The sequence below is a fragment of the Anarrhichthys ocellatus genome, unplaced genomic scaffold, assembly GCF_004355925.1.
Source record: "Anarrhichthys ocellatus isolate YVR2014 unplaced genomic scaffold, GSC_Weel_1.0 scaffold90, whole genome shotgun sequence".
NCBI lineage: Eukaryota > Metazoa > Chordata > Actinopteri > Perciformes > Anarhichadidae > Anarrhichthys > Anarrhichthys ocellatus.
This window is the reverse complement of record NW_022280120.1, coordinates 691,609-704,525: the sequence shown is the minus strand read 5'-3', so window position 1 is coordinate 704,525 and position 12,917 is coordinate 691,609. Positions and strand designations below refer to the sequence as shown.

Sequence of the window (12,917 nt, the reverse complement as noted above, 5' to 3'; positions counted from 1 at the left end):
AATCCATGTAATTTGCAAGAACATTCATGCTCCCCGGAGGATGAACCCTTTTTATTTGAATGACTCCATCACTTTAATCTTTGGTCACCCACAGGACACTTTGCTTGCAGCTTTAGAAACTGCAAGGTTTATTTTGTCCATGAGAACAGAGTAGGGTCCACAGGAAACAGGCAACAGGCAACAGGTGCGCCACTTCGGTTTCTGCCACCAAAGTATTAAAGCAAACAAGTTTACTGTGAAATAAAGAAACGTTTGGTAAGAAAGCCACACAGAAAGAGCAAAGTTCAAGTCCTATGAGGCAAATACAACTTCATCGTCAGTCTTTAATAAAGATGCTTGTAACTAGCGTTAGCATTTTAGCATTAGCAAGGTGTGAAAACAATAAGATTGGTTGTCAATTGCTCACCCTGAGAACTCTTTTTTCCCGTATGCCGTCACTGTGAATGAAGAATCAAAAAATTAAGAAAAGTCTTGATGAATTGAAGTAAATTTGGGCCGCGTTTTAAAAACAGCAAAACTCTAAGAAAACGTCCATTTGTCTTTGTGATGTAAATAATAAATAAATAATGTCTTTATTTATTTTTTTATTTTTATGTATTTTTCATTTTTCAACTACTTGATCAGTTAACTGATTTCTGTGGGAGATCAGTGGGGCTTCAATTGTCTCAGTTGGGGTTTGAGTGCCGATAAAACTATAGCTCACTTCACAATTCCGTGCTTTTATTTCTAGAATGCAACAAAAGCCATTAAGAGTGAGCCCAGCATTAAGGTACCGGTGGAGGAGCCCCCGTCCACCCACTCTGAGCCTGAAGAGCCCGTTTCCCCGGCCCATGTCCCCTCGCCCAGCAGAGAGAAGGCCAGAAAGAAAGCTTCCAAACCCCCCAAGCCTCCAAAGCCTCCCAAACCCCCAAAGATGCCGAAGGCCCCCAAGCCTCCGAAGGTGTCCAAGGTCAAGGAAGGGGGGAAGAAGAAAGCGAAGAAAGTGAAAGAGTCGTCTCCGCCGCCTCCTAAACCCTCCAGCTTCGCAGCACTTGAGTCCCATGCGAAAGACATCCTGAGTAAAATGGACCAGCCGAAAAAGACAAAGGTGAGCGGATGGCAACGTTAGCGGAAAATAAAAACGTTCTTATTTTGTTATTTGTATCCTTAGTTTTCACTTTACGTGAGCCATTTTGCATCCCCTTCAGCTTGTCAAATTCAATTCAATTTGCAGAATTGTAAATGCCGCCCACAGGCGCTCTTATTTTGTTAATAACTGTGTCTTTCTTCAGGCTGTTAAGAACGTCCTGAGTATATCGGAGAAGGAAATGTCAAAGCAGAACAACATGGAGAAGTTTGACATCAGAGAGCAGAATAAAAGCAAGACTGAAGCAAAATGGAAGTATAAGGTAAGAGCGTTTCAGCCGAGTCGGTGGAATGGCTGCTTGTTACAGGCTAAAGTAAATAATATCACAATCCTTCACATGTTCAAATAAACCTTTGGTAAAGAAGACTCAAACAGTGGTGAGGGTTACGAGCCGAGCGGTTGAGCAGAAAGAAGAAAAAAAAAAGGTTGGATCATCCAAAAGTGATTTGCACACTTCACTTCAAAGCAATCAGCAAAAGTAATGATGTGGCCCCCGAGTCGCACATTTGAGGCCTGCAGCTCATCAAGAGCTGCTCCACAAAGATCCACAATCCCAGAGTTTACCTAATGGAATTAGGCCACGTCCATATCCTCTGCCCTGCATCTAAGTATTTACATATGCCCTCATCTTTATTTAAAAAAAAAAAAGGTTGTTGTATTGCTGAACAACAAGGGGAGGCTTTTTCGGAGCAGAAGTGTAATTTTTGTAAAACAGAAGACATCGCAGGGCTTTGGTTTTGTGGAAATGCCAGACTGCTGTGGAATGCTCCTTGACATCAGGCCAAGCATTCGCAGATGGAGCCAGAGACCCCTGTTAGGTGTTTACCGAGGTCACCGGGGGCCACATCGTCGCTCCTGACCGCCGTGGAATCCCGTGAAAGGTGCACAGCTCCTCTGTGGTATGCAGGGCATGTGAGGCCCGTGTCACCGTCTGGTACAAAGAACGCACAAGACAAAATGAACTGTTGGCTTCAGGTTACACGGCATCGTCACATGTCTTTAATTTGGGAGTCAAACTGGTTGCGGGAGTGAATATTTGAAAATACATATTCTTGGGTTTCAGTTAATTACACAGTCGGCTCAGTGGTGATTTTCTTTTATGGCAGCGCCGTTGCATTCCTCTCCGTGAATTTGGTTCAGTTTAAACTGGGTCAGAAAATATCATCCGGGGAGATTTACATCATGATGATTTCTGTTTGAACAGCAATGGTTTTATTTGAATGAAATGAACCTACTTTGTATTGTGTGTTTTAAAATGAGTTGATTAGAAAGTTACTGATAATACATTTGTGATTATTTCATTTTGGAGTCAAATATCAGGCGTTGACCTGAGTGCGTTTACTTGATACGTTATATTTCTTATTTCAGTTAAAGGGACACATGTGAAGTGAAAACTAATAGATATCACCATGAAACTTCCCCAGCTGAGTACTTTCATTAAGAAAATATGTTTTGTCTTATAAGTTTTCTGAAATTGTATGTTTAGCTATTGAAATGAGGCATTATCTTATCAAACATTTCTAGAACAGAAATCTAAACATTGGATGATTTGTTGACAGATTATACTGTCAGCGAGCAAGAAATAAATCCATTCTCTGCATGTCTTTAGTAATAACATGTTGTATAAAATAGTCTCTGTATGTGTGAACAAACCCCTCAGTAGAAGCCTTCAGACATAGAGAGGAATGGAAGTGTACAGTCTGGAGTATGTAACAGCTGAAGTGGAGATTTCTGGATCAGAGTCTGAGAAACAACTCATTTAGAGAAAACAGCCTTTATAGAGATGTTTTGTACACATGGTGATTTCATTTGCGTATGTGCCCATCTGTTATATTTCCTCTTCCTATTTACAGAACAGTAAACCAGATTCCCTGCTGAAGATGGAGGAAGAGTGCAAATTTGACAGAACACCGTTGTCAGGCAATAAAGACCGATTCAGCTTCACCATGTCGCACAAGAAAACGCTCAGGTACGTATGGAACGGCTGCCATTTGCCGTATAAACGTTTCATGAAAAAGGTTTTGGACGCTTGTTAAGCGTCTCATGTGGTGTGTTATGGTGATTATGGAGCTATGTGGCTGTCAGCACCAGACACATTAGAGACAATTCAAGGACTTCTCACGGTGAGCGGCCGGCTGAGCCTCGCATCAACTCCCTCATTGTCCTGTGCTTTTCCTTTTCAGCTCCAAGACGCTGAAACCTCAGACCAACTCAAGTGTTTTTGGATCATTACAAAACCTAAAAGAGGACAAATCCAAGCCGGTGAGAGACGAGTACGAGTACGTCTCCGATGAGGGGGAGCTGAAGATTGACGAATTCCCCATCAGGCGGAAAAAGAACACCGTCAAGAGAGACCTGTCCTGTGAGTATTCTGGGTAGTGTTTCAGTTTATCGTACAGGGCTGGGTATCAAACCTCAACCCTTTTTATTATTGGTGGCTGAAATGTGTCCGTAGCATTGAGTTTAGAAAAGTGTTAACAATCAGCATTAAATAATTGGTCCGATTATTAGATTAAGAGTCGAGGCGTCATCTTCCTAAACAGCTAGCTAGCTACGTAGCTACACCCAAGAAAAATAGACGAAAGGTGCATGTGTAAGATCGTCGCAGCCGTACAGGTTGTTACAGAAATAGCAACTAAATCGACATGAGTCCTTGAACAGCATGACAAGCAGCTCCTAGCATTAGCTACCGTAGCTTCACACAACACACGTGTATTTGTGAATATATGTGATTTGCGATATTGAGCAATACAAAACAATGTACTATATATTTTTGGTAGATTTAAAGGGCCAATGTGAGATTTGGGGGGGATCTATTAGCAGGAATTTAACATGATAACTATGTTTTCATTATTCACAATTGTAACATTTTGGTCGCCTAAAAATGTCTTAGATCCACCCTCTCGTGTCACTTCTGGTTGCAAATAAACAAGATGGCGACAGCTATAAACCAAGATGGTGGCGACCAAAATGCCAAACTCAAGGCTTCAAAACCATAGTCCACAAAACAATGGATGACGTCATGGTGACTCGTTTTTACCTGAAGGTCGCCGTAGTTCTCGACCACAAACTGCGGTAACATGAGCCGCAAAGTGTAAAACCATGGTAACGCTTCCTGAGTAGTGTTTTTATGGAAAGGATGGCCCCTGAGCGAGGCGAAGGTCCCACAACATAAAAAAACAAAAACCACAACATGATGGAGTAGTGTGGCTGCAAACAATTACACACTGGTCCTCTATGTATTGCTCTGTTATAAGTACCAAAGATCAGGTATTGTATTAGCACTGCCCAGCCAACTATTAAAAATTAAAAGATATCATTTTGATCACCAACTTTTGTTTTACCTATTGCTTAATGGTGAATGCATTTTCTTGCAGTTTTGTCAGACATCAAAGAACCCATTCAGCCAGCCAAGAAACCAAAGTTCCAACCCTCGGTGACCAAGGTACGTACCACATGATACTCAACAACCAAACATTGTGACGCTAAGTTGCTCATATTCGAGCAGTTGTACTGCGATTATACTACTCTTTATACATGAAGAGCCCATCAAGAACATTTGACATCTGAACTTATGTGATAAACGATCGTGTCCCAGAGGATTTCATGCACAAGAACATGCCGCAAAGCATCTTTAAAGCTCAGATTTAGAAGAAGAAAAAAAGATTGTACAAAGTGAATTCCAGGTGAATCAGAATAAAAAGCTCCCTAAGCTGTGGACCACCACACATGGATGAAGGAAATAGCTGTGGCATCTACGGAGGAAGAAGAAGAAACAGACCAGATGCTATTGTGTTAACTAGTGAGATGTCTTATAGTTTACTTCAGATCCTCAGAAGCCCCAGATTTATTGTGTATCTATTATTTTGTGGTCGTTTTATTAAATGCGAATGAGTTTGGGAATATCAAATGACACAAGGTCCTGTGGCAGCTGTGATTTGACTTGTTTTGTCTACATTTGTAAAGATTTGACTTGGTACAAATAAAGAAAATTGTGTTACACTAAATAACCACTAAAAGTCAGATTGTATAGAAGTCTATGAGAATATGACTCTACTTCTCTCTTGATTTATTACCTCAGTAAACATTGTAAACATGAGTTTATGGTCTCAATCTCTAGTTTCAAGTCTTCTTCAATACAGCATGATGTTCATTTAGTAAATTATGGTCCATTTAGAGTCAAACAGACCATAAAGCAGGGGATGCTTTAGGGCGGGGCTACTGTGATTGACAGGTCTCTACCACGGCATTGTGTGGTCTGGGAGTTATCCGTGTTTTTGTCTTAGAACTTTAACCTTTTCACAGTGTATCATGAAATTGTAACATTTTGATTTCCTGATAATGTCTTACTCAGCGTTCAGTTGTACTTAGCTCCACCCTCTTGCGTCAAAAAACCAAGTTGGCGACGGCCAAAATGACGAACTCTAGGCTTCAAAACCGAAGTGCATAAACCAGTGGTTGACGTCACGGTGACTACGTCCACTTCTTATATGAGGAAAACATCAGACGTTAATACACAGGGACCTTAAACAGAGATCCAATCCAATCTAGACAAAATCCCATTCAAAACAAGAACATTGGCTGCAAATGTCTCCTCATGTCCACTCTGTTGTACTCTGTCCACTTTGTCCCAAAAGCAGACCGCGGACTCCTCAGACGAAGAGACTCTGCACATCGACACGGAGGCCAAGCCCGAGGCGAAGAGTCGCAACTCTAAGGTCAAGAAGAAGGGCGGCAGCGCTGCAGGGATTCTGGACCTGCTGCAGGCGAGCAAGCAAGTGGGCGGGATTGACTACAGCGCCAACAGGTAGACTGACCCCCCCATCACGTCACTCTGTTCCCTCAGCACACACCGACACACACTTGGGTTGCGGCACATGCGCAGCGTTATTCTCTGAATGGCCCCCGCGGGGCCCTTTTTTCTTTTTCCTCTCTCAGCAAATGAATTTTCGAGTCCATAATGGCGCGACCCACTGACAAACAAGCGGCGCACTCAACGACGATATAATTGGATGAAAAAGCTAAATTTCATAACTTTGCTCGGAGCCGAAAAATCAACTCGCAACCGAAGCAACAATTTACGCAGGTCCTGTCAGCAGTTTGTGTTAAGTCAGCGTTTGTCTCATTACGCCGTAATCTATCAACCGCTATGTTGCCCCGGGCTCTTCCCTTCGCCTTCTGCTGTTTGCTGTTGGGTTCGGTTGTTGATGGTCTGTTTCCACCACATTGAAAGCTACAAATGAGCAGTGAAAGAAAGACAGAAACATTGGCTGAAATGATGCTCATTTCTAAAATTAATTGGGGGGCTTTGAAGAGGGAGCGTGTGGAAGCAACCGTGGTTCATCATAGCGGTGTTTGACAGTCGCTTTGCTCCTTGTTGCAGCTCAGCAGCTAATAGCTTAAGAGGTGCGTGAAGACATTTCCATAACTGCCTCTTAAAGTAATCACGCGTCCGTGGAGGATATTTAAATTTGACAGTTTTGCTCTACAATTTCCAAATGATAATGACGCTCAATAGCACAACTGGTGACTTCAAAGCCTTTTTCTCTCTCTACACCTCTTGCCAGCGTGCCGACTGCTGTGTAATGGCTGTGTTGTTGTGTATTTTTTATTGACGTACTTACAGTCAGCCACCTGCATCTCCCAGCACACAGGAGGCCATTCAGGGCATGCTGTCCATGGCCAACCTGTCGTCTTCAGACAGCTTGCAGCAGCCGTGGAGCAACAGCCAGTCCAAGAACAATAGCCAGTCCAAGAGCAACTCGCACGGCGCTCAGGCCGGCAAAAAGGGCGGCGGCGGCGGCAACAGCAAGCGGCCCACCAAGCGGCTCCCGAAGAAGCCCAAGAAGAGCAGCAGCATCGAGAGTCTGGATTACGACGACGACCAGGACCACATGGACGCGTGCTTCAAGGACTCTGACTACGGTGAGCGCCAGAAGCCCACTCATTCCTCTTGGTTCTGTTTGAGTAGCATGTTTCTTTAAATGACTGGAGCTCGCTGGGATCAGGCGGTGTCACAGGGTTACTTCTTTAAGCCAACAAATGACAAAATAATTATCTGCCACGCCCGATCCTCACCGCTGCTAACAGGTGCAGTTAAAAACAGATCGACCCTTGATGGATCAACATGCGGGTCTTTAGCTCTAAATTTGGCCTTGAACTTTCCATCAGGAGAAGATGATGGGGTTTGTGCTTATTTTACGTGCCTCCTTTTCCAAATCCGCCCTTTCATGTTGCTCCAATTTCAGATTTGTTTTTCACTCCCCTTCGAAACGTTTTCTTTGTGAGCCCCGTCCAAACACAGCTGAATGGTTCCTCCCAGCTTGTTAATAAGCCATTAAGGAGTTGCGAATTGTTATTTTACATGCTTTTAGAACTTCTAATTAGCATCTAATTAGTTGTTCGTAGCACGAACATTCCCGGGCTGAAATCTGTGGGCCAGTGTGGAGCTTTTCTCACACACTGGCACTCTTTTCTTCTTTTTTTTGATTATCCAATTATCCGATATTAAACGACTTAGATGGAATTTAGGCTGTGAGCAGGCAGAGGGAAGGGGGCAGTCCACAGCTGTCTCACAGCTGTCCCGTATGCTGTCACTGGAAACCTTTAGATGCACGGAAAGCAGAAACGAGTGCACTTGAGTCACACTCTGCTTTACATATGTGACAATAATTGGCTAGTAATGTTTCATTTCCTACATCCTCTCGTCGGTACGTGTTAGTAATCAGTTGCATCTTTTCGATTTTAGTTTACCCCTCGCTAGAGTCAGAAGAGGATAATCCCGTTTTCAAATCCAGATCGAAAAAACGGAAAAGCAGTGATGACACTCCGTACAGCCCGACAGGTAAATACCTGCATTTGTACTGTAAGTTTTAGACTTTTCAGTTTTAGGGAGTAAATGTGTTCGAAACCTTTGATATGGATGTCATCACAGCTCGCGTGGGACCCTCGGTTCCTCGACAGGAGCGGCCGGCGAGAGACGGAGCCCGAGTGGCCTCCGTAGAAACGGGTCTGGCCGCAGCCGCAGCAAAGCTCTCTCATCAGGTATGTCATGACACTATTTTCACATCGTAACAGTGAGTATACCTGTAAGCAGTGCCCAACAACAAAAAGTGTATGTCCTTAGGAGGAGCAGCAGAAAACTAAGAAGAAGAAGAAAAGCACCAAAAAGAAGGCAATAGTAGTCGAGGAGCCTCCGAAAATCTCTCAGGACAGTAGCTCGCCGGAGCACAATCTGGACTCCCAAGATGGCAATCTGATGGACCCCGAGTTCAACACTGGAACAGTCAAGTCGCCGGGGGGGCCGCAGCCCATGGCGCCAGGGGTTTTTCTTAGCCAGAGGCGACCGTCGATGTCTTCTCCCAACAACAGCACCAACACAACAAGCACCAACAGCAGCAGCGCGGCGAAGGGGGATCGCACCGTGTCAGCAGACGCCAAAGGTGAGTCGTAAAGAAAGCAGCGTAAGGCTGGTTAGACTGCGGAAGAGAATTTTAAACCACTGCCTTCAATCAGCTGGAGACTTATGCTTAACTCGAGTGGTTTTGGTACCAATACCAGTGTCGGAACTGCCTCCAATACAGCCCGACAATGCTGGATTGGGTATTGGCGAGTACGTGAGTCTATGTCGAGCCATCAGCTCATTTACGCTACACAGTAACAACAACAACATGTGACACGTTAACAATGCTAGTGGCAGATATGCTTATGACAGTAGACCCAACACTTTGGTCCAGACTGAAATATCTCAACAACTGCTGGGTGAGTTGTCATTAGATTTGGTAGAGATGTTAATGTCCTCGACATGATGACTTGTAAATACTCTGGTGATGCCGTGACTTGTCATCTAGGCCACCATTAGGTCAAATGTCTGTGGTTTGAGACTAAGTAACAAAACTAATGGCTTTTCCATCAGCCTCAGCTACACTGTGTGTTTAGTACTAATCAGCAAATATTAGGCAGTAGACTCTCAAGACCTTTACACACCGGGGACGTGGCGAATAAACAACACGAAAATGCAAAATACTTTTCACATCAAAACATACTCATAGCTGCAGGGAGGAGAATTTGCTGCTGGGTCTAGGGCTTTTATTGTGAAGGGTAAGAACAGAACGGAGAAATGTTTTGGATCTGGTCTGCTAGGTTGAAAGGGAGAAGTCAAATTTGTCGTCTTGGTTTCGAACCACGGAGCCTCTGAGTTGTGGTCTATGCTTGGACTACATGATTGGCTGATGCCTTCATGAGCTTTATTGAAGTTCAGAACAATCAAAAGCATTACGTCACTTTTTCGACATGTAATATTTAGTTTTGTGTAAAAGTATTGCGAAAGTATAATGAAGTATTACTTGGGATCAAATGGAGCGGCTCTTTCAAGGAAAATATTTATTTCCCTTATTGTCCCTATAGAACATTCGTCTCAGGAAATGTCCAGGGAATCACAGGCTCGTACAATCAAAGACTATTACTCATTCCATGTCAGTAAACAGTTTGGTTCAGCAGCTGCTGCTAAAGCAAATGGATCTTGTTAGACAGTTACTATATGAACTGCAGATGTGTAAATGATTGGATGCAGAAAACACAACCCTTCAGATAAATGCACCTTGTTTTCAAGCCTCTGATCCTGATCTGAATGTGCATGGACTGACCGGTTAAAGCGTCTAATAAATGCATTTTTACATGACATGTATCTGTATTCATAATCAAACATGAAATGACAACAAACTTCCTCTTAATTAAAAGGAATATTAACTCATCTGGGAAAATGACAGACCTGTACTGGCAACACAAATGATGTGTTTTAGCTTAAAGATTCCCTGTGGCGTTTTTTTGACCACGAGAGGCGCTGTGGAACAATGTTAATAGCACTTACGCATTCCTGCCAATTTTGACGTTATTCCACTGACCGACAGTTGGTTGCATTATTGAGCTAATAAACAAACCCGTGCTCCAGTATGAAGGCAGGGAAGAAGAAGACTCCGAGCTAGCGAGCTCCTCAAAATGACATTCCCATTCAACGAAACAGTGCTGTCATTGACGTTTCGGGAGCATATTTTCTCCCCGATCACGTTTGTTTTGGACGTAGCACAAATACATGTTTGATCATACTCGGTGTCAGGAGGAGATCAGAGTGGATGGGTTGGTCAAGCAAACACAGGACGTTCACCCAGGAGGCCGCTGTTCATGTCCCGTATAAGGTCAACGCTGACTTATGTATTACTTGGCTTCATAAGGGAGGAGGGACTTTATATAACAAATAAAACAAGTTGTAAGTTACTACTGCAGCGGAACACTAACACTCTTCTCTTGTTCTCTTCGCAGCTAAGCGGCTAAAGAAAGGCATGGCGACAGCCAAACAGAGACTTGGAAAGATTTTAAAGATCCATCGAAATGGAAAGCTCCTCCTGTAGCATGCAGCAGACCGCTGTAGGACTGGGAACTCATGAGCTGGGTCCCATCCCAACCTCACCCCCTGTTCACTGATTAAAGCCAACAATGGGAAAAAAAAAAAAAAAAAACATCAAGAAAATCATGCATTTTTCAATTTCTAAGAAGAACATCACTCAGATAGGTTTTTGCCTCTACTTATACTTTATAACTTTCAGATATTAAAGTGTACATAACCTACTATAAATATTTTTTAAGAGAACATGTCTCATTTTACTACAGCTGTCAGTTTATCAGGGGTCGCTGAAACATGAAGTAGAAGTACGTTGCAGTCATTCCAAGATGTGTGAAAGTATCCCTTGCATGTATTCAGTTGCATGCTCCGCTTGGGTCAGGGTTGGGGGATTTTACACATTAGTTCCTACTATATGGATGCAGCTTATCATTGCCACGCTGGATGATCAACGAGTTGACATGGGAATAAAAAATAAATTAAAAAAACTCCTTCCCTCCCAGCCAACATTGTCTGTGCGTAGCTGGGCGCGCTTTTTTTTTTTTGACTGGAGTCAACTTGAGCTTTTCTCTCTTTGTGTTAACACTTGGGTTTGCAGAGCACTATCAGCGGCGATATTTATTTATTCGTGTTGAGTTCATAGATAGGAAGTGAGACTTGGAGGAAGAACTGTAAAGCACAAAGTGAATGAGGAGTGGAGCGCTGTGTATGGAACCGCAGCAGCTAGCATGGGACTGATTGTGTTTGAACCAGCATAGGATGTGTGACACTACGTGGGACCTGTGGCCAATGATAAGCCTCATCCATGTCAGGTCTGCAGTTACATGGGGATACTTTCTCTCTTCCTTTGCTTTCACAGGCAGCACCGACCACCTCGACTCATCTCTGCGTCTCTACGTCTTCACACAGTACAGTATATAGAATGTAGCTTGTACATAGCCTTTTTCTATCCTTTCTCCTTAAGGCTTAATTCTACATTTTTACCGTTTTTTGCTAATTATGAATAAATTAATACAAATATATATATGGATCGACAGTATAGTCCTGATTTTTCAACTTTTGTTCTATTTTTTATTTTTTGTCAAACAGCAGAGATTCATTTAGAACTTTTTATTTCTAAGGTGTTGCCTGGAAAACAACGGAAGCAATGTTACATTTTATTGTCATATGGCCTTACATACGCAAAGCTAATTGTATTGTGATTCTGTTTGAACAAGAGACGGAGCTTTGAGGGAAAAAATTATACAAAAGAAAAAACACAACAAAAAAAACACTTAAAGTTTCTCTGACCAGCCTCTTGTTCCAGTTCTAGTAGCCTGAAGGGTTTTCGGAATTATTTTACTAGCACCTTGTGAAGTGTTTATGTGTCAGTGATGTAATTTATTAATGTTTGTAGCTTTTTTATACTTGTACAATTCTTAAAGAGGTTTTTGTTCTGTTTTTGAATATTTCATCAACTTGTGAAATGACCCTTTTTTGTTCTTGGGATGTGTGTGTGTTTGGAACATTTTACACACTCGAATCTACATTAGCAAAGATTTTTTTTAATCTCCATTCTGTCTTCACTCAATGTCATGGGAAACATTTGTTATTATTATTATTAATATTATAGTTCTAAGCAGCTGCGTTCACGCCTCCATCACACCGTTTGATTTGGTCAGGACATTTAGTGAACCACGCGTCCACTTCTCCCAGTGAAATGCGCTCCGATCAAACTGTCAGTTTTCAGGTTTTTATTTTGTACAATATACGTGTGTTGCTTTGTTGTGGTTTATTTTTCTATGTCCGACCTGTGCCAGGGCAGTGAACGCGACCTGTCGTAGCCGTCTTCCCTCACTGTTATTCGCAGTACTACAAGTAAGTATTTACAACCCTTTCTGACCCGAATCTATATTTTTCTGTATTTAGACGATTCTGTTCGAGGTCACGGCTCACCTATTCTTTTTTTTTTTAAAAGACATCGAAGAAATGGTAAAATTCCGAGGAGCGCGAGCATATTGTTGATGATATGACTGTCCGCCTTGTTTACTTTTGCAATACAGTGACTGTGGAGAAAACAGCAGCCCTCCCGTGTAATGTGTTCCTCTCCCACTCTGTGTGACGACTAAACATGTCTGCTTGTTTCCTCCCGTTTCACATGGTGTCGTGCTTTGAAGTCGCATCTAATCACACTCATTACAAACAGCTTTTTCATTTACAAAAAACATGAGCGCGAGCGGCTTCTGGACTCACTTTGACTTTGATTCTCAAGCAGCTGCTTCGGCCGAGTAATTAATTAAAAGCAAGCCAAAGTCAACACCATTAAAAATGTATTAACCTTAAAAGTGCTCTCAAGTAGTCAACTCTTTATTGAGCCATAGGCTCAATATAAATATATAAATATATATATATATA

At 42.6% G+C, this 12,917-nt stretch overlaps 1 protein-coding gene across 2 annotated transcripts in view; it reads left to right on the top strand.

Annotated features, from left to right (window-relative positions):
• The window catches only part of phf2 (PHD finger protein 2), a 30,596-nt gene extending 17,940 nt beyond the window's left edge, over window positions 1-12,656 (top strand). Inside the window, exons 12-22 of one of the 2 annotated variants that reach the window (XM_031875378.1) lie at window positions 731-1,087; window positions 1,272-1,388; window positions 2,980-3,095; window positions 3,310-3,488; window positions 4,504-4,571; window positions 5,767-5,933; window positions 6,753-7,051; window positions 7,875-7,970; window positions 8,061-8,170; window positions 8,253-8,568; window positions 10,445-12,656. In XM_031875378.1, the coding sequence (XP_031731238.1) occupies window positions 731-1,087; window positions 1,272-1,388; window positions 2,980-3,095; window positions 3,310-3,488; window positions 4,504-4,571; window positions 5,767-5,933; window positions 6,753-7,051; window positions 7,875-7,970; window positions 8,061-8,170; window positions 8,253-8,568; window positions 10,445-10,533 (1,914 nt within the window). In that variant the 3' untranslated portion in view covers window positions 10,534-12,656. Of the gene's footprint in view, window positions 1-730; window positions 1,088-1,271; window positions 1,389-2,979; window positions 3,096-3,309; window positions 3,489-4,503; window positions 4,572-5,763; window positions 5,934-6,752; window positions 7,052-7,874; window positions 7,971-8,060; window positions 8,171-8,252; window positions 8,569-10,444 lie in introns of both variants that reach the window. The other variant, XM_031875377.1, reaches the window with a different exon arrangement.
• Window positions 12,657-12,917: the final 261 nt, after the last annotated feature.